The 27,643-nt window shown below is 45.3% G+C and overlaps 1 protein-coding gene across 1 annotated transcript; it reads right to left on the bottom strand.

Annotated features, from left to right (window-relative positions):
• Positions 1-4,170: 4,170 nt before the first annotated feature.
• LOC115082685 (dehydrogenase/reductase SDR family member 4-like) lies at positions 4,171-27,643 on the bottom strand. The gene is given in 10 exon segments (XM_029586878.1): positions 4,171-4,474; positions 6,123-6,178; positions 6,274-6,408; positions 8,426-8,477; positions 16,168-16,238; positions 17,377-17,405; positions 17,408-17,477; positions 17,772-17,949; positions 24,804-24,999; positions 27,562-27,643. Coding segments are annotated over 9 exon segments (825 nt in total). The 5' UTR covers positions 24,923-24,999; positions 27,562-27,643; the 3' UTR covers positions 4,171-4,359.

Below are 27,643 nucleotides of genomic sequence, written 5' to 3' on the forward strand. Positions count from 1 at the left end.
CAGAAGCCGAGAGAGAAAATCACAGACTTCCCACAAAGAGAAATACATTTCCTCCTGTACTGTGCAAAATTCAAAAAAGAGAAGAGATGAACGTTCCCCAGAGCTGAGAGAGAAAAATCACAGACTTCCCACAAAGAGAAATACATTTCCTCCTGTAATGTGCAAATTCAAAAAGAGAAGCAGAGTAACGTTCCCCAGAGCTGAAGAGAGAAAATCACAGACTTCCCCACAAAGAAGGAGCAGGAAAAACTGTGTCTAATCCTGGGGGAAGAGGAGAAACAGCAGCGAGAGCAGCAAAGTCTGTGGGGACACACTCCCATCAGGCCAGAAACGGAACCTGAGCAGAGACAATCCGGACCAGCACCTGCGGTATATGTTAATTGCAGGTTATAAATACTTGCAAATGTACTCTGAAACATTTGTAAATAAAAATCGTGCATGGATAGATATTGAGTTGGCTAGATAAGTTACGATTTATCCAGCTAAGCAGTGGTTTTGCTGTTACTTATCTGGCTAAGTCAAATAGCCGGATAAGTCTTAAAAGCACTACTTATCCAGCTAAGTAGCACTATTAGAAACTTATCTGGCTATCTGACTTAGCTGGATAAGCAGCACTTTTAAGTAGCCGCTACTTAGCCGGATAAGTCAGAATTTATCCGTTAAGTGGTGAGCAGCTCCTGTACATATGCATTTTTATTTCTTAATTTAAAAATATATGCATAGAGATTTTACCCACGTAATTTACATGCATTTACCCCCTGTAAGTCATCTTTTGCAAGTGTAAATCGGAAGATTTTCCAACGTGCGCGCATCAATGAAACTTACCAGTTTTCCCAATTAGTCCATCAGTTTGCCCAGTCCTTCTAAAGGTCATTCAGACCCTCCTGGTTCTTCAGCCTGAGCTCCTCCCAGTTCACCCAGACTCGCCCACCCTGTCAGTATTTCACATTAAAGATATTTACTATCGCTTATGCCAGATAAAGATCAGATGTAAATATAAGCAAGTAAGCTGCCAAATCTACAAGCTTAAATCTCTTATAAAATAGCACCTTGCATGGGTAAATGTTGGCCCTGCCACGGAATGCCTGTAAATTTACTCGTGAAATCTATTTACACTTGTCTATTTGAGCTTTATAAAATAGCATATATACAAGTACATGCAATTTCCACATATATAGGCTAATTTTTACACACGCAAGGTTTTGAAAATCTCACCTTTAAGTGACTCCAGCCCTTTGTGTACAATTTTCACAACACACATACAAACTGTCAGGCCAAGAAAGTTTCTTGAATCTGAATCAGTGACAGAGGAGAGAGAAAGCAGGGAATCAAACCAATGCCCTCATAAATACAAATGAAGGTGTGTGCATGCCCTGTATCTTCCCACGTTATGTGTCTAGGATAGGAGTCTATTGCATGCATTCTCATGTCTCTGCATGTAAAGGATGCATAGGGACCTTCATTTGCAGTTTTTAATTTGCTTGGGAATTTCAGTGTTATAACAAAAAATGTCAGTGGAAAAATGACTTTGATATGCCACAGTGGAAAAGTAAATTTTCCATTAATTTCTTTTTGAAAATTCCCAGGCAAAATAAAATGAAACCTGAAAATGAAGGCCCTAAGGAATAGTGAGAGAGGAAAGGTGCTGGGAGAAAGCACTAACAGCAGAGAAGTAGCTCACTGAGACCCCCCCCCCCCAAAGAATTCATGGCACCCACTTCACTGGGGATTTCAGCTGGATTCATTTCTCCTTTGTGCTTCCAAAATCTGATATCATGTATGCAGGGTTCACATACCTGTCTTAGGCATGTTTCAGAACTAAGAAAACATGCCTATGGTCTTTGCCCCATCTGTCCGTATGCATGTATCAGGCATGCATGCATATAGATGGCTAGACAGACTGACACATCAAATTCAGGGCAGGGAGGCGGTCTGAATGGCCACTGTAGGCCGGGTCAGGAGCAGGGCAGCTATCCACCAAGGGGGTCCTGCTTACACTAGTGTCAATCCTGCCCTGCCACGGTGAAACATTCCTGGGTGGCAGCTCTGTAGCACCCGGTGGAGCTCAACTTGTCCTTGGGCTCTGTGGCCGAATGGATGGCCCTGGGCCAGCAGGGACACACAGGGCTTTCTGGAGAGATTTGGGGACTTAGGTGGTGGTAGCAGCCTGGCTGGGTCCCCCAGGGAGTGGCACACTAGGGAGGGCAGTGTGGGAAAACAGGAAGCTGCCAACCAGGAACAAGGGGGGACAGAAAAAAAGGGAAGCCTAGTTTGTGCTCTGAATGGAGGTCTGCTCTTTCCCAAATCTTTTTAGGAGTTCATGGCTGAAGTAATTAATGGATCAGCTGATTATGCACACTGATCCTTAATTCATACTCCGTTTCACAGGCATATGCAGAGATAGCTCTTTATTCCAAACAGTTCCTGCCATATACACATACATACTCATTTCCTTATACAAACTTCCACAGAGAAATCCATCCCTCACAAATACCCGTCCTAGTTACAGACGTATCCTTCCCTCCACTCACTATAAAAGCCAGCTTCTGCACTCGCCAGCATCTGCTGCAGCTGGGCTCTGTTGCCATGACAGCGAGACGAGGAGATGGGAAGGGCTTGGATACTGTTCCTATGGCGATCGGCGGGGAGTGCTCCTCTCTCGCCTCCTGCCTTACCCTTCCGAGCAGTGGGTTGGAAGTTCGCCCCCCCCCCCCCCAGCACTATGACTGGGGTTTATTTAGAAACACCATGCTCCACACCTCGCACGCACATTCGTTTCAGTTGGGGTGGGGGCCTTGGGAAATTGAGCAGGTCCTGCAGCAGGGAAGGCACATCCTCCATGTCACAATGTGGGGTCTCGGGCCCAGATAGGAATGTCTTTACAGAAATCCCCCAAAACCATTAATCCTAAAAGTCCAGGGGAAAAAACTACATCGCTGTGACCACATGGAACAGAAATGGCAAAGATCATTTATTTAGCTTTGCAGTGTACTGCGGACGCTTTTGTGCTTTCCTTACTCAGAATTCATTCTAGGTCTTCCATCCTAGAGACGGACGGAGTACTTTTCCAATCCATCGCAGCTCTCCTCTTTCCCAGCCCTCCAGTTCTGCTGATGTCACACCCCATACCCTGAACATAGATTGGATTACTTTTTATGCCTCGGTATGTTGCAGATCAGCAGAAAGCTGCATGGAAAGCAGCATGAATTTATGCTTACCTTCAGAATAAATACAGGGCGCCATTCCTGAGATCACTGTACCAGCTTTATATAAAGGAAACAGAGCCCGGGGACTGCATAGGGAATACAGCCTTGGAGACCCCAACCCAGTCACTGTACCACCTTTATATACAGGAGAAGGGTCCGAGGGTCTACACTCCTGGAAACCCCTCCCCAGTTATTACATCACTTTTATATTCAAGAACCAAGACCTGGGGTCTGCATAGTGTATAAACCCCTGGGGACCGTTCCCTAGTCACTGTACCAGCTTTAGAAACAGAAGACAGGGTCTGGGCTCTACCTCCTAGGGTCTGCAGAGGGAAGACCCATCCACAGTTACTGCACCACCTTTATATACAGGGGGGCAGGGCTTGCAGTCTATCCTCTGGGGCACCCCTAGGAGACCTCTCACCTATCCCTTTACTATTCTTCTATACAGAAGACAGAGTCCAGAGTTATAGCCTTCTGCATGCGGGGAGGGAGCACACTTCTCAGAGACAGCTGGTTTTCAGTCTGAAGGTTCTGGATCCATGTGTTGACTCTGAAATATATTTCTGACGTTCAGTCCCCATTTAGGAGAGAGAATTAATGCATCATTCACTTCTGCAACATCCTTTGGACTTGGCTGCTGGCAGTGGTGGTGGCCAGGGGCGGGTATTATGATATCATTTTGTACACTGCGGGGAGTGCATGATAGGCAGGGATGTGAATGTCCGGAGCTATGGACTCCCTGTTCCTCCTTTCGATAACACAGCCATAGTTTCAGGGAATTGCTTATTTTCCCAAATGGGATTTTCACTATCAGACTTAAGGATATCCTTTTTTACTTCCAATTATTTTTTACCTTCTTCAAAAATGATACTTAGCCCTCTTGCAAGGAGCAGTGTCTGTCCATTGATGCATGAAAAGTCTGGCAACCAGAGGAAAGAAACTATCCCAGTGCAAAGCAGAATCTGGCAATCATACTATCCTTTATTCACTAAGCTGACCCTTCTCAATCGTGAAGGAGCCAGGCAGGTCACAGCAGGGACACAGATACAATCTGGTGACCACAGAATGGTTTCCACACATGGTAACATTTTCACTCAGAGGTTTTAAAAGAAAACCTCTCTCTCTCTCCTTTTCAAGTTTATGACCTTCTTCAGAGACGGGACTGGGACCCTCCTGCAACCACCACCGTCTCTCCACTGATGTACGCAGCATCTGGTGAACAGAGGAAAGAGACGACTCCGGCACAGTCCTCTGCTTCTCCAATTCTGAGTAAAATAATGACAATACAGGGGTGATCACTGCTGCAGTCCTGCTACCTGCGCTTACACTGTCAGACTGTTGGCTCTTACTATTGCCAAAATTCAGGCAAAAGCACAAAAAAAAAGTTTCTTTTAGCTACCTACGTCAAGCTGTTGTAAAAATGTTAGCAAATTCTGATTGATTTACGGACTATACATTTAACAAAATCTCCCTTCTGCAACAGTTCTGTACTTATAAGGCATTCTGGTCTGGGATGCTTTAGAACAAATGACCAATTAAAACCAACCATCCAAAACAAGGTGAAGAATGGAAGGAAACCACAGGCAAGCTGGTTTTGGAATTAGGCAACTGTGTGGTGCATTGTGGGGTAGTCTGGGCACATAACCTTCTCATGCCTTCAGAGCATGCTACACTTTGGATATCATGAGGAAGAACATTCCAGAGCTGGGAGTATGCAGAAAATGATGATGACCGTTGGAGGCATAGTATGGTTAGAGACACTTTTAATTAGGGTTGTGACGAGTGAAGGTCTCTTCAAAAGCTGACCTGTTCCAAGGATTCTGCGTCAAGTCGTGTAATGACAGTTTGCCTGGTGGGCAACTTGTCCGGTAACAATGTGTGCAATGGTTTGGAAAGCAGAGCAAAAGAGCCTGCCAGGCATGCTCCCTCACAGGTCTCAACCTTGCCTTATCACGCTTAAGACCCACTGGTCCGAAGTGATCTTGGCCCATTCCTCGTAAAAAAAAAAATAAAATAAAATAAGAGAGTCAAACAACCCCCTATGACCAGAACTGAGGAGTGGACCGGCCTCGCTTCAGTGGGCGGACTTGGCTCCACCACCACCCTGGCCAGAGCCATCTCTGTTCAGCTTTCGACCTCGAAAGGACTGGTTCCAGAGACAGAGAAATACAGAGGGACTGCAGGTGGCACAGTCAGCAAAACTTTCTCTGTCTCCATCTGCTGGAAGGGAGGCAAAACCCAGGAGTCTGGAAACTAGGATTAAAAAAAAAAAAAAAAAAAGGAATAGCTAATTTTCTTGGAGATTTCCTCCCAGGAGGTTGGCAGGTCCTGATGGTGGCCATCCATCCTGATATGGGTACGTACAGGGAATTTTTTTTATTTATTTAATTTAAACTCCACCTTTCAGCCACTTCAAAGTAGATTACATTCAGGTACTGTAGGTATTTCCCTGACCCCAGAGGGCTTGCAATCTAATTATACCTCAGATAATGAAGGGTAAGGTCACAAAGGACAGTAGTGGGATTTTTACCCTGACTTGCCTGGTTCACAGCCTGCTGCTCTAAGCACTAGACTACTCCTCCCATATTTTCAGATGGGAAGGAAAACTCCTTTCACCTTCCAATAGAACGCCACTTAAAGAAAGAGTTCTTAGGTAACTAGAAGATGGTTGGAATTGATGAACTCTGGAATTCCTTCCACTTAACCAACTCTGAATGTATAGATGTTAGTACTTCTGGGAAAGGGCACATCTCATTTTGTTCCAGGAGTGGCTGCAGCCGTGAGGCTGACTTGATTATCAGCCCCCCTAGTCAAATGAAAGTTATGGTAACATCCCCTTCTGCTCTCATAATACTGAAACATGATGGACATGCTCTACAAGAACATACAGTAAGTCACGTTGCAGATGCATACCTATGTGCACCTAGGACTGACAAAAACTGCTTCGCCATGCTTTGGTTCTGCCATAGCTGGAAGACAGAAAGACATCTGTGTTTAGAGGGAGACACCCCCATACACCCACTTCCCTCCAAAGCTGAGAAAAAGTCATTACAATAGTACTCACGGCAGAGCTGAATTTGGTCTTGATGAGACCAGGTGCCAGGCAGTTTAACCGGATATTCTTGGAAGCCAGCTCGGGAGCCAAAACTTTGGTCAGGCCAAGAAGGGCTGTCTTACTCACACTATAGGGTCCGAGAGACTGGAAAATTCAAAGGAAGGGAGACAGTGAGGTGGGGATGATAGAGAACAGAAGGAACAGAGGAGATGGGAGGGACAAAAACAAAGCAAAAAGAAGGGAAAAGAAGCAAAAAGAGAGAAGAGATGACAGACAGAAACAAAACATTAAGATCACATTTCCAAACCTGTGCTCAAGGCACATTACAACTCAGCAACAGGTACAGAAGGCAGGTCTGTGCCTCAGAGAAGGCTTACAGTTTAAGTTGGTACCTGGGGCAATGGAAGGCAACGTGACTTCCCCTCCATTGCCCCAAGAAGCATCAGTGGGAGATGCAGATGTGAACCCTGGCTCTCAGTCTGCTGCTCTAACTACCAGGCCACTCCTCCTGGTGTTTCGCTGGCCCAATATAGCTCTCACTGCCCCCCCAAGTCCGGATGATTTAAAATGTTATTGTTGGCTTGATCTGTTTATCACTCCCACCCCAAAATTTGGATTTAGTTAGGTACATTAGGCAAGTCCCTGCCACAGAACTCACAACTTAAGTTGGTATCTGAAGCAAAGTAGAATGGAGTGACTTGCCCAAGGTCATAAGGAGCGTCAGTGAGAAAAGCAGGATTTGAATCCCGATTTCCCAAATTCTCAGCCTGCTTCTCTAAACGCTATGCTATTATTCTATTCTCTCTGCTGCCTCTAGTCAAAATGCATTTAAATAAATAAATACATCTCCCCTCCTGCTGTCAAGAACCGTACTTCAACTACTCATCTTTTCCAACATCGACTACTGTAACTCCCTACTCCTTGGACTACCATTCTCCAATATCAGACCACTCCAAATCCTACAAAATACAGCCGCAAAAAAACAAGAACATATAACACCTATCCTCATATCCCTATACTGGCTGCCAATAAAATTACGAATTGAATACAAGACACTGATCCTCACCTACAAACTATTACATAAAGAGCAATCAAACTGGTCAGCCTTAAACATTAGCCCACAAAATCCTCAACAAAACCTACGATCAAACAACAAAGGACTCCTGAAACTCCCTCTGTCTGTACAGCACAACTCACAACAACCCGAGAAAGAGCTTTCTCCATCGCCAGCCCCCAAAATATGGAACACATTTCCAATGGAACTAAGGATGCAATCCAACTTAAAATCATTCAAGAAAGATCTAAAAACCTGGCTGTTCATCAAAGCATATGACACCCATGATCAACCCAACGACCCCTCACAACAGATCTCCTAAACAGGCACAAACACATCTATATCAACCAGACAACACAACTACCCGAACACTTAATACTACCAACCGCAAACCACTGCTACCCATGTTACCTCACTCTGCACCTGTCCATGACTACGACCCTTGTACTTCCCATTTAATTATCTCCCCCCGATCGAAACTTGTAAACAGTTATGATAGTAAAACCGAATGACGGTATATAAAACTCGATAAATAAATAAATAAAATAAAGTGTTGGTGCTTCCTCTTTTCAGATGAGGCAGGAGGAGACAGTTTCAGAAGCCTTTAGCTTAGCTCTGCAGTCCATGCAGCTTCTACCCCTCCAACAGCACTTCCTTTGGTCTGTTTTCAGATCCCAGGACCTGACATTCATAGGGATACAGATAGAGCCAGTTCCACCCAGGAGGGCTCTTACAGCCTCAATTTATATGTATAAAAGAACAAAAAAGGAATGGTGGAAAAAATTCTGTAAAGGAATGCAACACCTACACTCTAAAAGGTGATTCACATCTATTCTAGCTGCTGTGGAGGGACCGCCACGGCTGTCAGTGCCACAACCATAAACACATGTAAATTACTTTGAAAATCAGAGTTTCTAAAAGTTCACTCCCTTCCATTGGTTAGAAGAACCTCATGCAGGCTGAGAAGGAGCCCGTGCGGAGGGTGTTCTACAGCCACAAGTGGATCCGCTGGCCTATTATCCCCCCCCCCCCCCAACCAGCCTGCACCCCTATACAGTACAGCCTGTTGGAAGGGTAATAGATAAAGGATAAATAAACTGGACTTACCGGGAAAGGGGTGTACGCAGCTAATGATGACACAATGACAATTGATCCACCCCTGCAATCAACGAGAAGCATGAGGAAAACACAAAGGGGTCTGTGCAATAAAGTTCAGAGTTGCACCTTGAGAGGATAATTTTGAATCATGTGCATATGCATACACACATATACACATATATATGGGCACGCACAATTTTACTATAGCATTTTATAACATGCGCATTTCATGTACATGCATATGGAGACATTTTCTTACCTGTTAATTTCCTTTCCATCAGTCCTGTTACGCCGGGCCCAGCCCTGATAAGTGGATTATTTCCCCCTACCAGCAGAAGGAGGCAGAAGGAGGCAGAGAACACCGTTTTCCTCAAGCTTCATCTACCCAGGCAGGAAGAAGCAAGGGCTGCATGAAGAACCCCCACATCGTAAGCTGTTTCCTCCAGCGCTATCACATCCAATACATCATGCTTCACAAAAGTATTCAGGGAATACCGGCCAGTGCAAATGCATGCATCTTCACCCAAGATGTTGATTGTGCCCTGGTGAAGTGGGCATGCACCAACTGCGGAGGCTTTTGTCCTTGAGAAAATAAGCCAATTCAATCATCTGTTTTATTCAGCAAGCCACAATAGTGAGTCTGCATCTCCTTTCTGCAGACCCCCAAAAAGGACAAATAATCAATTCGACTTGCGGAACTCATTAGGGATTTCCAAGTACCGTAAAATAATCTCCCACACATCCAAACATCTGAAGGATTGATAATTGGATCCACAATCTTCCCGAGAGAAGGGAAATCAGCTGGTTGATATAAAAGGCAGAATTCACCTTTGGAAGAAAGGATGGCACAGGTCAAAAGACCTCCACCTCCACTGAAATCACTAGAAAGGGATCCCGGCAAAATAAGGCTTGAAGCTCCAAGACCTGCCACACCAGAAAGACTGTCTTCAGTGACAATCTTCAAAGAACTCTGTTTTAAGGGATCAAAAGGGGTCCCCATAAGAGCTCTTAGCACCAGACTGAGGTCCCATGAGGGAACAATGGGCGGGAAGGGTGGCCACAACCTTTTCACAACCCTCAAGAACCGGGACACATCAGGGTGAGTCATCATAGAGACACCTGCTATGGGCCTCTGGTAGCAAGAAAAGTTGCCAAATGCACCTTTAAGGAATTCAGGGCCAGCCCTTCATCCAGATCGCCCTGAAGAAAGGCCAAAATATAGGGAATATCAGTCCACCAGGAAAATACCAACCTGAACTTGTAGAACTGTTCAAATAGACATCAAACTCAAATATAAACCAAGAAAGTGGACCATTTCCAAGATTTCAACAGCGTAGCAATTACCGTTAAAGAATATCTTTTCTTACGGAGCTGTCTCCGCTCAAGAGCCATGCCGTGAGACAGAATGGAGCCGGATCCTACATGACCATGGGCCCCCTGAGCCCCCACATGCCTTTGGGAGGCATAAAGGCCGGTTCACCTGGAGCCAGAGAAGATCGGCATACCAAGGTCTGTGTGGCCAGTCTGGCGCCACCAAAATGATTCAACTGCTCTCCAGCTCTATGTATTATTATCAGTCTGCCTATGAGTGCCCCCAGAGGAAAGACGTACAGGAGCTCCCCCTCCAACCAGGGATGCACTAGGGTGTCAATCCCTAGCAACCCCTGCTCTCTTCGGAGGCTGAAGAAATGGTCCGCATTCCACTGGGTCATCATCAAATCCATCTGGGGACAACCCTACTTGCAACAAATCCTGCGAAAGGTTTCGGAGCTTAGCTCCTATTAAGAACATAAGAACATAAGAACATGCCATACTGGGTCAGACCAAGGGTCCATCAAGCCCAGCATCCTGTTTCCAACAGTGGCCAATCCAGGCCATAAGAACCTGGCAAGTACCCAAAAACTAAGTCTATTCCATGTTACCATTGCTAATGGCAGTGGCTATTCTCTAAGTGAACTTAATAGCAAGTAATGGACTTCTCCTCCAAGAACTTATCCAATCCTTTTTTAAACAAGGCTACTAACTGCACTAACCACATCCTCTGGCAACAAATTCCAAAGTTTAATTGTGCGTTGAGTAAAAAAAAATGTCTCCGATTAGTTTTAAATGTGCCCCATGCTAACTTCATGGAGTGCCCCTAGTCTTTCTACTATCCGAAAGAGTAAATAACAGATTCACATCTACCCGTTCTAGACCTCTCATGATTTTAAACATCTCTATCATATCCCCCCCTCAGCCATCTCTTCTCCAAGCTGAAAAGTCCTAACCTCTTTAGTCCTCATAGGGGAGCTGTTCCATTCCCCTTATCATATTCTCTGGGTTCTGGCAGATTTTGACTGAGGAAGTCTGTCTGCACATTGTCCTGGCCAGTGATGAGCGCTGTTGAAAGTAGCCGGAGATTCTTTTCTGCCCTTGGAACAGGAACAACGTCTCTGCTGAAACCCCACAAGTCCTGATTCCTCCCTGTTGATTCACATATGCCATCACTGTGGCGTTGTCTGAGAAAACCCAACGGGCCCTTCCCTGAATCAGTGGGAGGAACTAGAGAAGCGCCAGGCAAATAGCCCTAGTTTCCAGCCAGTTTATGGACCACGAGGCCCCATACAGAGACCAATTCCCCTGGGCCACTTGATTCTGACAATGAGCCCCCCAAGCTGAGAGGCTCATATCTGTCGTGACCAAAACCCAGGATGGATTGACTAGGCTGATGCCCCTCAACAAGTTTGAGGGGACGATCCACTAGCAAAGTGGCTGGCACGCCAACGGACTCAGAAACTGTTGAACCCCCATAATTCTGGTACTGGGAGTGATGCCTGGAGGGAACGCATGTGAGCTTTGGCCCATGGCACCAAATCCAAGGTTGCGGCTATAAGACTGAACACCTACAGCTAATCCCATGCAGATGGGACCAGAAAGTCCAAAAAAACTTGGACCTAACTGAGAAACACTTGTCCCACCCATGTGTTGAACCTCATCGTCAGATACTCCAAGGATTGCGTGGGCTGTAGGGTACTTTTGGCAAAATTGATTACCTAGCCCAAGCCTAACCACTTAACCAGTCGCACGCTCCATCTCCTTGTGATACGGCACCCGAATTAACCAATCGTTGATATTTGGGTGAACCGTAATTCCCTCCTGCTGGAGGGCCACTGTCACGATGACCATCACCTTGGTAAACATGTGTGGTGCGGTCACCAGACCGAACAATAATGCTTAGAACTGGAAGTGCTCATGTAGCACATAAAAACCGTAGCTACTTTTGATCCCTGTCCCAAATGAGAATAGGGAGGTAAGCTTATGTCAGGTCCAACAAACACAATTACTCCCCTTGGTGAACTGCGGCAACCACAGACAGTAGTGTCTCCATATGAAACGTGGTACCCGCAGGTTGCGGTTCACACTTTTGAGATCCAGGATGGGATGAATGAACTGCCTTTCTTAGGTACTATGAAACAAATGGAATAACACTGCATCTCTGCTCCAATGCAGGCACAGACACCACTACCCGCAAGAGCTGCAGTTTCAGCAAAGTTTCGCAAACAGCCTGTTGCTTGGCCAGAGTGGAACAGGTAGAAACCATAAAGACATCTTATATGGGGCAATACAGGTCAAGAGCGTAAGCTGATCAAACCATCTCCAACACCAACTGGTTAGACGTTATGTGGGTCCACTCCCTGAAGAACTTCTGCAGACGACCCCCTACGCGAGTCAGGAGAGAGTAAACCCATGGGACCTCAGGAGGACCACCTACCAGCCCCCGCTGAACTGGAATCAGCCCTCTGCCTTCTGACTCCATGAAATGACTGATCCCGACCTCTTAAACTGGAGAAAGTAGTGGAAGAGGCATAAAAAACTGCCTACCCAGCTGGTATTGCCTGGGGGCACAAAATTGCCTCTGACTTTTGCCCTATAAAATGAGCCCTTGTCCTCCAGGAAGTGCTGGGACTTATCTCCTTGATTTTTCACCAGTTGGTCCAGATCCTCCCCAAACAGCGGCCTGCCCTTAAAGGGTAACGTCCCCAGATGCATCTTGGACCAAGAACCAGCAGCCCAATTATGCAGCCACGAATTGGCGCACCACTGACTGAGAGGAACGCCACAAATCATTCAGCATGAATGCCAGAAAGGCTGCTGTGGATTCTATCCTGGCCACCTCTTCACTCTCTGGAAGCTGTTGAATCCATCTCAGGAGGGCCCAGACCACCAGGGTTGAACAGACTGATATCTGAACTGCTGTAACAGACAAGATAAACAGAGGCAGCTCCATCTTCCTATCCTGTGGATCCTTGAAGACACATTTCCCTCCACAAAAATAGTGGTATGCCTGGTCACAGCCATGATCAGCACCTAGAAAAACTTCTACATCGAAGCCAGTGGGAGCAGATTGCAGGAGATTAATCCCCCGCAGAGAGACTCTAGGGATTCATATTCAGCCAACAACATCTCCTTGACCTCCGGGTGTAGCAGGAAAGCAACAGTTGTCTTCTGCTTCCTTTAACTGAATCCACACCAGAGCATCCTGAGGCTTGGATTCCTCCAGGCAGAGCCAAGGAACCACCTGATCAATTAGATAGCCCATCTTGCCCAGGTGAAAAAGATGAATGAATTTCCTCAGGAACAGGAAGCACCTCCTCCACAAATGCGGAACTATCTGCATCGTCGTTCTCCTTAACATTCCAGGGGTGCTCCCACGAGGGGCCCCAGAGCCTCAATAGCAGGCCACACCTTGGCTGGAACTGAAAGAGAGAGAGCTGGCGAAGACTTCCAACTTAACGAGAACCCCACAAGGCTCTACCCTCGACCTGGAGAAGCACAGGCCTGATGGAGGAAATGGAAAAAATCCCCCTTGGGCCATTACTGCCAACAGCCTCCTTGCACTGACAAACTGCTACTCTAGCAGCCTGCAGAGTTTCTCCTCATTTGTTACTTTTTTTTTATTTAAACAGTAGCCCACAAGAAAGAGGAGAGGGTGTTGGCATGGCCCGACTAAGAGACAAAGAGAGATAGAAAGAAGGGCTCGGGAGCAGGCAAAATTCCTCTCAGCAGCAGAGAGGGAAAAGTAACTTATCCAAGTTGGGTTGCGGAGACCTTGGCTTTTTCTTGCTTTCAGTTTTTTTCCTCTGCTCCCAGATCAAGCTCATCCCAACACTCCCAGAGGGGCTGGGAGCTGGTCAATGGGCTTGCATTGCTAATGGAAAACCAGTGGCCTGGCCCTGAGGTCTGATCATAGATCCATCATCGACTTGCTGCACCATCCCAGGCCTACCATCTGCTGGAGCAGAAAATACTGGATTCCTGCTACTAGCAGCACCTCCTAAGTAGTGGCTGTGATATCACAGAGGAAAACAGGGTTTGCCTCCTTCTGCTGCCAGGGGGAAATAAACCACTTGTCAGGGCTGGACTGGTGTAGCAGGATGAGATGGAATATAAAATATGTGTATGTTTGTTACATAACATGTACATGTATGTAGGCCTGTGTGCAAATACACAATGCATTGAAACCACGTATGTCAATGCTTTCAATGCATGTACTTTAATCACCTATTTTTAAACATATACGCTCATATAATTTGCTTGTGAAAGTAAACAAGAACCTACTCGCGCAAGTCATGATTTGCATGTGTAACTTGGCCAATTTTATAACAGAATTAACTTGCCCAGTCCTTCTCCAGGCCATTGAAACCCTCCTGGTTCTTCAGCCTAAACTCCGTCCAGTTTAACCAGACCTGCCCCCTAGTCAGATCTACACAATAAACACTTTTATTATAACACCAGATAATTAGCAGTTGTTACAAATACATAAGCTGGAAAAGGTATGTGCTTTTAAAATAGCAAATTACGTGCGCACGTTGGCCCTGCCCAAGAATGCTCCTAGACTGCTCCTTTTTTTTTTTTTTAATGAATGTGCATATACTCGCCCTACTTGCAGCTTTTATAAAATACGGAATACATGCGCAGCAGCTCCTTACATGTGTATATGATCATTTTTGCACACGCGATGCTTTAAAAATGTGCCCTTAAGGCCTTTTTGCACGTGTTTCGCAACAAGCGTACCCATATCAACAAATAGCAGAGGTATTCCCGGGGGTGAGGAAGCATGCGTAGCTTTGGAATTTTTTAAACTACGCACCTTGTTCTGGCCGTAAACATGTGCCAGCAGAAAAAAAAATGGGCACAGCTTTCTGGGAGTACTTTTTCCAGGGTCAGTAATCAAAACAGAACACTCTGCATGTTTTTGGGGGTTTTTTTTTTGCTTTATTAGGGCAAACCTTGTGGGCAGAGTTTGCACTAATGTGATCAGTTTAATTATTGCTCCTTTCTTGTGCATGTTTAGATGGTCCCCCATCACTTTAACATGTAAGCGCTAACAATTACCTGCATGTTAATGAGGGAGCTTCAAAATCAAATAAAACTTTGACAAGCCCATGGGAAAGAGTGTGGTATGCACTATGCAGTCTCTCTCCCACTATTTCCCACAATAATTTAATGGCTGCTTCAACATTTTCACTGGGCCAGTTAGTTTGGGGAATTCTCTCTCCCACCAAACCAGGTGCACAAAATAATAGTTCCCTTCCCCAGCACAGAATGAAACCCCATGCCTGAGACACATTTTCCCCCACTAACCCCCTTCCCCTGTTGCCAAGAGGCATCCCTCCTTCCCCAATGTTATCAGAAGCATCTCGCCCTCCAGGCAACTCTCTGGTGCATATCAAGAAACTCCCCCACCCCTCAGCACATACATGAACTCCCCTGCTTTCCCAAACCACCCTCCGAAACCTCTGACCCACTCTGGAAACAGGGGCAGGATCTTCAGAAGCAGAAGGGACATCAGAGCCCTTCTGTCCACACTGCAGCCGCCGGAAAATGCCACTGTGGGGCTTCACCATTGTCACGCGCCAGAAACTACAGTGTGGACAGAAGAACTCACCCTAGACGCCCCCTCCAGACTGATTCCAGAGGGGGCTTCTAGGGTGTTTTCTGATATGCACTGATGGGGGATAGTATTGGGAGCAGTTGGAGGAAGGGGGCACCAGTTTGTTTGCTAGATTAGTGGGGATGGAGGCAGACAGGGAATTCCCAAGCTAACCAGGCCAAATTGAAAGGGGGGGGGGAGGGAGAGGGGATTTCGAGCCTCCGCTAAAGTGGCCACTGAATTTTGTGCTATCAGCAGCATTAGTCCTGAGGCCATGGACAAGTTTTACCATGCTCGTGGTGAAGTATTGTTGCACAGTGTAATTAAGGGCCTTTTTAACATTTATGTAAAAATGTTACCGAGTTGCATGGTAAAACTTTATTAGCGTGAATGTTATTGCATAGGCCCCAAAGAGTGTGCAGACACTATTAGGAGTTTGCTGGGGACACAGAGAAGACATCTACCACCCACCTTAGAAGGGGTGGAACATCTCAAAAAGTCCAAGTGGGCAAGGGCATGGAGCTCCTCTCCAGAAAACTATGATCTCTCTTTCTCTCTATTCACCATTTAATTTCTTTTCATGTATTTCCTATATTTTATACTCACTCCACACCCGTTCTCTCTTCCTGCCCTGTCTGTCCTTCCCAGTACTCCTCCTTTCCCTTCCACGATCATGTTACTCTATCAGATATGTTACCACCACCATCCCACAACTCTGCAGTTGTACTGACATAAGATAGTTACCTTAGGCAATGAGATTCCAGGGTGCCCTGCCCTCTACCAAGTGACAACTCCACACACCCCTTTGCCTCTGCATTTGCTGCAATCTCCCCCTTACCCTCGTTTCTCCATGTGCGGCACCACCTTCTTCACCAGCAAGAAAGTGGCCTTCACATTCACATCGAGTATCTGAAAGTACAGGTCAGAAGAAGCAACTCTAAAACAGAACAAACCTGCTGCCCTCCCCTCCCTCTCCTGTAGCACCTCAACATCTTATCTCCCACATCACCACAAATCCAGCAACTCATCCTTGCCCTCCCACAACCCCTCAGACCAGCAACTCAACCTCCCACTTCCCACAACCCTCAAACTCAGTAAACAGAAAAAGTCTTTTGTATAAATATGGCCCGTAGTGGTTGAGACTAATACTCTGATCGTGAAAGAAAGCTGCTGTGATTTAAGGGAAGCTGGAAAAGGGACGAGTGAGCACTATCCATGTTATGGTTAGGATCTTTGCCTCTGGCTTCGGCACCACAGTTGCTAGGTGATTCTCCTTTACAATTTGGTACCGAGGCACAGAACTCAAGGTTGCTATTGGATTATAAATTAACTGCTCAAGTAAAAAACGGTAGCCAGGTCTGCATTTTTTAAATTATGTTTACTTGGGCCACTGATAAATCTCTCTCCTTTTGATTTGTTTAGTGGTTCAAGCTATGGTTTTAACTAACAGAGAGTAGTGCAACTCTCTATATATGCGTTTGCCAAAATACTTCTTGCATGTCTTGCTGCTGGATCAAAATGCTGCAGTTTGAATGGTGTTTGGCTTGCAGTACATAGTATTACCCCTCATTTAAAAGAGCTACATTGGCTACCAGTTGCACAGAAGATTCGATTTCAGTTGTTAACATTGATTCATAAATCATTACCTTTAGATTCTGTTTGCGGGACAAATTAACTTGTTACCTGCCTGCTTGACCTTTACATTTTGCTTCACAATGTTTTTTTATTGTTCCATCTGTATCTGTGGTCAGGTGGAAGTTAAGGCTCTATCTGTAATTGGCCTGGAATTATGGAATTCTAGCCCATTGGAGATTTGCAGTTTGTCAGATTATTTAAAATTTAGAAAGATGCTGAAGGCTTTTTTTTTTTTAATTTTACCAAGCTTTTACTACATGAGTTCTGATTTTATTTTATCTAAGTATTTTATATATACTTTAGTTTTATATTGTACTTTGTATTATTGTAAGCACAATGTATTTGAGTAGAATTACAGGATATAAGATTTGCTAAATAAAATAAATAAGTTAGTTAGGGGAGAAATTATTACCTTGTCCCAGACCTCTTCCGTTGAATCTGAATGTTTCCAAAAAAGGGATTGACTGCAGCATTGGAGACTAGAATATCAATTCCACCATACTGCTCTACTGCCTAAAAACACAAATGCAGTAGCCAGTCAGGAAAGCCATTACATGAGAGAGGGAAGATGGAGAAAACTAATATTGAAAACAACGAAACTGAATTGCCCTCCAGTCATGAAAGTACGTGCGTATGTGTGGGCGACAGGAGGGAAAGTGTCAGAGTACATTTAGGGCCTATTGCATGTGCTGATTGTATGTGTACAGAGAAGGGGGCCTCTAAGACAGGGCAGGGTTCGAATGATGAAGGAGTGGGTATGGGTTTGATAGGTGATGGTTTCTCCAAGGCCGCTGTTAAGACTCTCACCTTTAATATCAGTCTCTCTCGGTCTTGTTCCTTGCCCACATGACAGATGGTGCCTGAGACCATAAGATTCTCTTCTCTAAGCTGCGCCAGGGCCTTGTCCACATTCTCCTGCTTTCGGCTGCTCAGCACTACTTTGGCCCCATCCTGGGCCAGTCGACGTGCAATGGCAAACCCAATCCTGCAGAATTAGACATAAAGGAACCACGGCCAGCATGTTCTCAGTACTGGAATGATGTGGAATGCTGCAGAGCAGCTTTGAGTTGCATTGGCAGACCCTGTACCAGGAACTCTTAATACTGACACAGAATGGGGTGCTGCAGGTCAGGACTGAGGTGCACAGGCAGAGAGCTGTGTGTGCCTGGGCCTCAGTAATGGAAGTAGCAGGTGACGCTGCAGGACAAAACTGAGGTGTGTTGATGGGGGATCTCAGTTACAGAAAAGCACGTTTTCTTACTGTAAACGGTGTTTTCCGTAGCTAGCAGAATGAATTAGCCGTGCTGTTTGGAAGCGACCCCTGGCGGCCCAGAGCAGGAATTTCTCATAGAACGTGCAGAGCTTTGTTCCTGCACGGTGCCTTCCCCGCATGCCTGCCTGCATCTCCTCAGTTTGTTAGAAAGCATATAAGCAGCAAGAGCAAGAAGAAGGCGGCAGGCAGAAAGGTTTAGACTGTCCAGGGAGGAGGGTGGGGACACATGGCTAATTCATGGCGATAGATATATATATACCGATGTATTGGCCCGGGGTGGTGGTTGTTATGACATATTGTGTGCTGTTATATATATATATATATGGTTAAATAAAAGCTGCAGCCAGTTTTACCCAAGATACGTTTTGAGTGGTCATTTAAGCACAGCAGGGGGCGAGCGCCCGGCCCCGTTCCAGAGTCAAAACAAACTTGCCCCTCCCCCCCCCTGCAGACAAGCAGGCTGAATTAGCCATGCTATCTGGGAGGCCTTAGCTAGGGAGATTAAGCACAGGATTTGTAGCCTGTAATGCTTTTAGTATCTAGAATGTGAAAGAACATCTGTGCAGCGTATCCCTGTAAAAGGGTGGACAGTCTTAAGAATTAGTGGCATGATGCAATATCTCCTGCCCCATGGCCGCATCAGATTCAGCAAGGTGTTGGAGGCAGTAATGAGAGGTTAAGGTATGCAGCGAAGACCACGCTGCCACTTTGCGAGTTCTGAATAGGCACTTGTTGAAGATGGGAGACTGAAGCAGACATAGCCCTCAATTAATGTGCCTTGACCCCATGTTAAACGTTTGGGTCTTGTAGAATTGCTGAAGTAGATGCATTGAGTCAGCTAGTTTGCTAGCATCCGTTTAGTTATTGATAATCCAGGAACATTTGGGCTGAAGAAAAGAAAGAGCTAGGAGTATCTTTTTGATGTGCTAGTTCTTTTCTTGTAGTAGGCTAACGCTTTTTTACAATCTAAAGTGTGCAATAAAGCTTCTCATCTAGATGAATGTGGTTTAAGGAAGAAAATTGGAAACGTTATAGTTTGATTCAAATGAAAAACCGAAACTACCTTTGATAAGAAGGCAGGATGGGTGACTTTGCATGGAAGAACTGGAGGTACGGAGAATAGTGAACCAATGCTTGCAACTCGCTCACCCACCTTGCCAAGGTTATAGCTACTATAAACAAAACTTTCCACATAAGAAACTTTAAAGAAGATGACTGCATTGGCTCAAATGGAGAGCATTAGCGCTTCCCAAACAATGTTTAAGTCCCAAGGTATTGCAGGCTGTGAGATTGTTGGCTAAAGCCGTAAAGTACCCCTCATGAAACAAGAGACTAGGGGATGCATGGATATGGAAGCCCCTTGAACAGAAGGCTGATATGCCGCTATAGCACTGAGAAGTACTCTGATTGAAGATATCGCTAACTCAGATATGTATAAGAATGTAGATATTTTAATAATTGCACTGGTGAAGAATGGAAAGGGTTGATTTCCACAGACATACCTCAACAGCGGTATCTATGCCATTTGGCTGCATAATTTTTCCACATAAATGGCCTTCTTGAGGAGATAAGAATGTCCTGAATTTCCACTGAGATGGGAAGATAGCTCAGTACTTCCCTTTCAATCTCCATGCCATCAAAAGTAGGGAGTTTTGCATGGGATGCATGAGTGTCTCCTCCTGCGTTAGGAGATCTGGTCCATTTGTAAGAAGGATCAGCCATTGTATGGAAAGATGGAGAAGGTAGGCGAACCAGGGCTGTCTGGGCCACGCTGGTGCTATGAGGATGAGATTTCTGGAACACCCGAGAATTGAGAGGGACTGAAGGGAACGCGTATAGAAGTTTCCCTGTCCACTTGAGTAGAAAAGTATCCTGAGCCAGTCTTCGATTGTTTGGATACAGAGAGTAGAACTCCGGTAGCTTTGTGTTATACTCTGTGGCGAAGAGGTCTGTGGTGGGTGTTCCCCAACTTTGGAATATGGAAGACGCCACATCCTGGTTCAGTTCCCACTTGTGGGGGTGAAAGATCCTCTGAGTCCGTCGGCGTCTGTGTTCACTTGGAGCTGTATTGAATGGGATAGTGCCCATTCTAACATCAGTACCAACTCCCTGCATAGTATCTTGGAACCTGATCCACCTTCCGTGTTTATGTAGAACATAGCCACTTGATTGTCTGTGTATACCATGACTGACTTGTGCTGAAGAAGGGCTGAGAAGGTGTAGCTGGCATAATGTATGGCTTGTAGCTCTAGTAGGTTGATCTGGAACTGTCTTTTGGCAGGTGACCAAAGTCCTTGCTTTTGAAATATAAGTCATGTGCTCTCCACCCCTTTGTGGAAGCATTGTTAGAACTAGCTGATGTGTGGGGAGCCGGAAGGGTGCTCCCGACTGGAGGACTTCTGAAGTCAGCCACCAATCTTTCTCCCGTAACATAAGTTGAGTTAATGTTAGTGGTGTCGACATGGGCTGAGCGTGTTGAGACCACTGGGATTTGAGGCCCCACTGTAAGCAGCGCATATGAAAGTGTGTGTGAGGGATCACGTACATTGCCGCTGTCATATGACCCAAGATGGTGCAAACTTGACGAGCCGTGGGATGTAGAAGGTGCTTTAAAGTTGAAGCTAAATTCCGAAAGGTTTGAATCCTGTCCTCTGGAAAGAAAGCCTTGCAGAAGCATGTTTATTATTGCACATATAAACTGCAGAGTCTGAGAGGGTTCGAGATGCAATTTTTCGTAATTTATGATGAAGCCCAAGTTTTCCAGACAAGTTATTATTCAAATTTGGTGGACATAGATTTGTTGCATATTTGAAGCAACAAGTAGCCAATCGTCTAGGTAAGGAAAAAGATTTATCCCTTCTTTGCGAAGGTGGGCCACAGCTACTGCCAGACATTTTGTGAATATCCTTGGTGCCGAAGATAGGCCAAATGGCAGGACCTTGTATTGGTAGCGATGGGTGCTGACTTGAAAACAAAGCTAGCGCCAGGAAGAGGGGTGCATCGGTATATGATGTAGGCATCCTTCAGATCTAAACAGCACATCCAGTCTTTGGGTTGTAGCAAAGGTAAAATGGTTTTCAGGGAAGTCATCTTGAACTTTTCCCGATGAATGAATCAGTTCAGGGCTCAGAGGTCCAAAATTGGATGCAGACCCCCACTTTTCTTGGGAATGAGGAAGTATTGGGAATAAAATCCCTGGCACTGCAGACGGCGTGGCAGCGCTTGAATCGACCACTGATGTAGTAGTGTTTGAACTTCCTGTAAGAGTAGAGGAATACCTGCCGTTCTCTGCGAAACTGGAGCAAGATGCGGTAAAGCAGGGGCAGAACGAAAATTGAGACAGTAACCATTTTTGAGATGTTGAGGACCTAATCCGATGTAACCCTCTCCCTTTGATGAATAAAGGAAATAAAACATTCACCCACAGGCATTTGTAGCTGTGGCTTGCTCAGATTCAAAAAGACTGCTGTGGTTTTTGAAAAGTCGTCTGCTGAGGCTTGGGCATTCGCTGGGAGCGGCCTTGCTCTCAGGACTGGCTTTGCTGCTGTTGTGATCTCTGCTGATATGGCATAGATCTGTATGAACAAAAGGGACTGTAGTTACACCTGGGGGTAAAAAGGCTTCCAATAGGTTGGATAATAATGTCACAGCCTGGTCAGTACGTGTTGTGAGGGATGATCTGTCACACTTTGTTCACTGAGCTGAGACACTGTCTCCCAAAGCTTTTCACCAATAAGGCTATCCCCTTTACATGGCAGGTCTGCCAATTTGTCATATATGTCCACGTGAATTGCGCTAGTTTGGAGCCAGACGATCCGTTTAGCCACTATAGCTGCTGCTGACTGTCAAACGCTTCGTAAATTGTGTGCAGTAGGTGTCGCAATCTCTCTTCCATGTCGGTCGTTTCACCGGCAACTTGTTCTCCATTGCTCCTTAGGTTCTGAAGGCATTTGTATAAATATTGTGTTATATAGAATTGGTGCTATTGGAAATTTAGTGTTAAGCATTGCACCTTGGAATACCTTCTTTGCAAAATTATCCAAATATCGACTATCCTTTCCTAGAGGAGTGTTTGAATAGAGCCTGGTCTTTATGGCTTTCTTCATCGCAGATTCCATGACAATAGATGCATGCGGAAGTTGTACTGGACCGTAGTATTTTGATTTTTGCATCCTGAATTTCAGGTGTCTGTCTGTCTAGAAATTGGGGTGACTGTAAATGGTGTCTCCCAAGCCCTATCCATCACATTATCTAAAACAGCGTGCAAAGGTAAAGCAGCTGGCTCCGCAGGGACATCAAATATTTTAAGTAGCCCATGCTTTTCTGCTCTAAGATCTGGGAATTTTTTAGTCTCCAGGTTCAGGACTGTGCCCAGTTTCTCTATAAATTTTGAGTATGTAAGATCCTCTGGAGATGATGATGGTTCTGGTGGTTCCTCCGGAGGATCCAATGGCTTACCTGTTGAAGAACCAGGAGATGTTGGAGAAGAATATACTAGTTCTTTATCACGGTCAGGATCTGGTTGAATTTCTTCTAGGAATGGCTCTTCACCCCGACAGCAACTGTGGGGGGGGGGGGGGGAAAGAGGCGACTGAATACTCAGACTCTCCAGCTGATGGGCTACAGGGGGCTTGTGCCACTTGGGTGGAGATCAATGTGTCAAAAAAGGTTTGGAGGATGCTTGTAATTTGTGACAAGGATTGAGAGGCCGCAGTCTGTAAACCTTGCGCAGTAGATATATTCCTCTTTTTGGTTAGTGGAGAAGCTTCATGACTTTTTAAAGAGGGGAGTTGATTTCCCAACCCATTCTACAAAGCATTCCCAGTCTCGTTCGGGTGTTTTTGATTGCTCTCTGGCCCGTGGTCTTCTACCGGTAGAACGGTTTTCCAAAGTTGAGGAAGAAGAGTGTCTCGAAATCCGTGGGGTATCTTCCTCAGAGGTACCAGAACCTTCTATGTCGGAAATAGACAATAGGCAGCTCCCTGTTGGTACCCTCCGATGTATGATGTTTGTACGTTGGGTGCGTTGATGCTCCATTAGGTTTTATAGGTTTCAATAAGTGCGTTGGATGCAGTTGCATCAGTCGACACATGGCATGCGCAGACATAAGATGCATCGCACTAGCTTTTTCAAATGCGTCAGTCAACGCAGCTCAACAACTAGTCTGCATCAGTAATAATCGTGCGTCGATCTCAAATCCTCATTCCGACGCCAGACTGTTGTCAGCGTTTGTGCTGACACAGAGCGGTCGGATGAGCATGGTGTGCAATGTCAGAGCCTTCAGCAGGCTGTAGTGATATTTTATACCCTGTTTTACCTTTAGCCGACTTACTGGAGGCTGGCTCCAAAGAAGATGCCCGCTTCTGTTTTTCTGATTTATCAGGCTGCTGGCCCGGTGAAGATTGTGTGGAACGCTGGCTGGGGGCATACGTTCCCAAAGGACCTTCCTCCACATGCAGCCGCTCTATCTTCATGGCCCTTTGTCGTTGAGCCTGCGGCAACATCCTGCCACAATCCCGGCAGGATGTCTGATCATGTTCTGGGCCAAGACATATATAACAATAATTATGTCCATCAGTTATGGATATTATTTTGCCACATTGGCAAAATTTAAATCCCAGTGTCTTCAGGGCCATCATGGCACTGAAAAGTGCCATCTGAGATTCACCTAAGGGAAGATTAGAGAAAAAAATTAGAAGTGAAGAAGCAAGAGTGAGAAGAACCCGTGACCGTAGCTGCACAGGAAAGAAACTGAGGCGATGCAGGAAGGTGCACGGGAAGGCACAGCACAGGCGTGCAGGAACAAAGCTCTGCAATTTTATGAGAAGTTCCCGCTCCGGGCCACCAGGGGGCACTCCCACACAGCATGGCTAATTCAGCCTGCTTATCTGCAGGAAAATAGCAAAGGGTGCTGCTGGGTAGGACTGAAGTGCCTTGTAGTGCTTTGTGCTGAGGAATGCCTACTTAAACTAGCCAGGTTCTAAGCAGCATAGCTGGTATCAACTTCTCTCCATTTCTCCCTTTTTTTTGCCTGTAAATGAAGTTATTATTATTATTATTATAGTCTATGTAATATTTAATTTGTATTATTTATTTTTTTATATGATATGTTATATGTTACTCATATGTTAAGAAACGCTGTTTAATGTAACGCCTTTATTGCGACAGTTTTGTTCTTTGTAAACCGACCTGATTCGATACTTGTATTGAGAATGTCGGTATATAAAAATCCGAAATAAATAAATAAATGATATAATTTGAACTTTGTGCCTCACTCACCCTCACGTGATAAGCTCCAAGCCAGTTGAAGTCAAGGCACAGATATTCCTGGTGCTTCCAGGCATGAAATTCAGCATTCACCAGTATACCTAAAGATATTTTCCTTTTCTTTCAGAGCAGACTGAGGGGGACAGTTGAATTTCTCTCTTACATTAGCCAAAATTGAGGTCATAAGCTGAAAACAAGCATTTTCTCCCCCCACCATGGTCCTGTAAAAAAACAAATTTCCTCATGCCAATGGATTGCTGCACAATCTATCCCTGCCCCGAGGAAGGTACTGTGATTACCCATCTGTGGAGGCAGTGACCAGGGCCACTTTATCTGCCAGGACTCCGCTGGCAGTGGTGCTCTGCATTCTGGGCCAAGACCACGATAAACGTCTGAGAACACAGAGAGAGTGTAGCATTCTCCTCCTGCTCCGTTTCTTCTCTTCCTCCACCTCTTCCTGCTGATGCGGACTCTGCCCTCCTGTCCCTCACCTTCCTGAAACCAACCACAGATTAGTTACAAGAGATGGCAATGTTTTACAGGCTCTGAGGTGTCAACAAAGCACATAGGTAAGCTGTAAATCATTACCAACTTAAACAAAGTTTAACCCAACAACCAAGCTAAGCTACACAGGCAAAGTACAATGCAGAGTGGTGGCTGGATAGATTAGGAAAAACCATTCCCAGATTTAATCTTCACTGCTGCAGCCAAGGAGAAACTGCTGCTTTCATCTCTAAAAGCCTCACATAATACTAAAAAAGTTTACTAACTGCTCAGTTTAGTGGAGTAAGCACTTTTAATTGTTTACCTGACAGTGCATCTAATTTCACAATGCCATATAGCAGTATGCCAACTATTAAAATGGCCAGGGTAGGCAAGCCTGCCCTACTATAATGCAAGCACTGTCAGGGGCTGCTGCCAAGACTCCAGCTTTGGACAGCCCGCCCAACCAGAGGGCAAACAGCTGTTCTGTCTGCTTAAGAAGGAAGTGCGCCAGCTGAAAAACAGGAGGATCAGAACTGGTAGGGGCTCACCAACCAAAGAGATGGAGGAGCTGCAGAGCTGGTGGAATCCTCTCAGCCCTCGGCTGAAGAGGGAGCAGGATTGGGGTTCCCCATCCCCTCATTTCCCACCTGAACAGGATGGGTAAGAGGGAGGGGCAACAGAGAATGTGATGGGTAAGGGACAGAGAGGTAAAGAAATATTAATACAGGAGAAAAAGATGAGTAAGGAGAGAGACAGAGAAGATGGGTAACAAGTAAAGTAAAAGATGAGTTAGGGAAGATTGGTAAGATAAAGAGCTTGGTAAGGGGATAGAGACAGACAAAAAATGAGCAAAGGGAACCAGAGAGATAGGTAGGAAGGATGAAAAACATGGGAAGAAGAGAAAAAATGGCAAGAACATAAGAGAAAGAAGCATATGGTAAAAAAAATAAATGGCCAAGGGATGAGCAAATAGGGTGACTCCCTATAGTTTTTATCCACCTTTTAATATCTGGCCAGCCACCATTGTTTGCATAAACAAGGCATTAGACATCACTAGATCACACAGATAAGGGGTGAATGAATAAATTCTCACTGGTGCACCAACTGCAAAGTGACGTGTTCACTCTGAAGCCTGCACAAAATAACCACAGGTTCAAATTCCAGGTACCGGCATAAATGGTGTCCGAAGAACCAGTTATATGGCTGAATGTGCACACATACTTTAACTGTTTCACAACAGCATGTTAAGCGCACTAACGGCCTGCCACTTAATTTATACAATTGCACGTGGTTTTTTTTAATTACATGTACATGATTAAATTCATAAAATGGTCCCAAAATGGCTTTAATGTGACATTTTCGTAGGTGCATTCAGCCAGTCTATACATGTAACTCCTTATCTACCCTGTTTCCCCGAAAATAAGACATCCCCCGAAAATAAGACCTAGTAGAGGTTTTGCTGAATTGCTAAATAAAGACCTCCCCCGAAAGTAAGACCTAGCAAAGTTTTTATTTGGGAGCATGCCCGTCGCACAGAACACCAGAGCATGCAGCTGTGACTTTTTTACCCTGCAGGATTCACAGTTAGTTGTCATCACAAACCAGCATAACCAGACAACTATTCAGAATATGATAAATGTTCATTTTTTGTTCAACAATATATGTGAATCTTCTTCATGGAAAAATAAGACATCCCTGAAAATAAGGCCTCGTGCATCTTTGGTAGCAAAAATTAATATAAGACACTGTCTTATTTTCGGGGAAACACGGTAAGCACGTAGATCCCAACTAAGCTTTTGAAAATTTACTCCAAAAATGTTTGCAAACCACACAGGCAAGGGGAGTAACATATCATCACACTGCACAGGTAACTGTAAAACATCACCAGCCTAAACCTAAGGTACCTTCTGGATTTGAGGTCAGCGTTCCTCCGTCTTTCCACCTTGTGATCCTTCCCTATTCTAGAAAGCGTCAACCAGTCAGTACTGAGAAGGGTGGGGGATCATCCTCTTCCCCACTCCTAGACAGAATCAGCCAATCAGTGGTACAGAGCAGCGGGATCCTTGACTTACACACACCCCCAAATGGGAAGAGGAGAGGATCAGGAATGTCACCCCCCTTCCTGTGATACTGTGGATTCCTTCCCTTCTCTCCTTAAAGAAAGGCTCCTTGTTGCTGCAGGAGGTGAGGACACAGGGAATCATCTTCCATTTCCCCTGGGAATGAAGCTTGCTGCAGCTGGGTGGTACAGTGGGATCCTTCTCTGCAGTTTGGCTCCTGCCTCTTTCCCCTCCAAGAGTTATATTCAGTGGAAGAGGGATGGAGGAGCACACGCAGGAGCAAGGGCAGAGAGCGTGCAGAGTGGGAATAGTTTTGAATAGCTCCTACAAGAATTTGATTTGCCTTTTTTATTTTATTTTTTTTCCTGGTGCTTAATTCATTCTAAGACTTTTGCCAGCTCTATGTATTGGCTCCTTAATATTTTGTGGTAACAGAATTTAAAGCACATGTTCTTAACTATTTGGAAACTGCAGATTCTGAGACTACTAAAAATTTCCTGGGAAGACTCACCTGAACCCTCTAAAAGCTGCACTTTTGCTACTGACGTCATGGAATGAAGCGTCCCACATTTGCCCACCAAATATCTGGTAAC

This window comes from Rhinatrema bivittatum, unplaced genomic scaffold (assembly GCF_901001135.1).
Source record: "Rhinatrema bivittatum unplaced genomic scaffold, aRhiBiv1.1, whole genome shotgun sequence".
NCBI classification, from domain to species: domain Eukaryota; kingdom Metazoa; phylum Chordata; class Amphibia; order Gymnophiona; family Rhinatrematidae; genus Rhinatrema; species Rhinatrema bivittatum.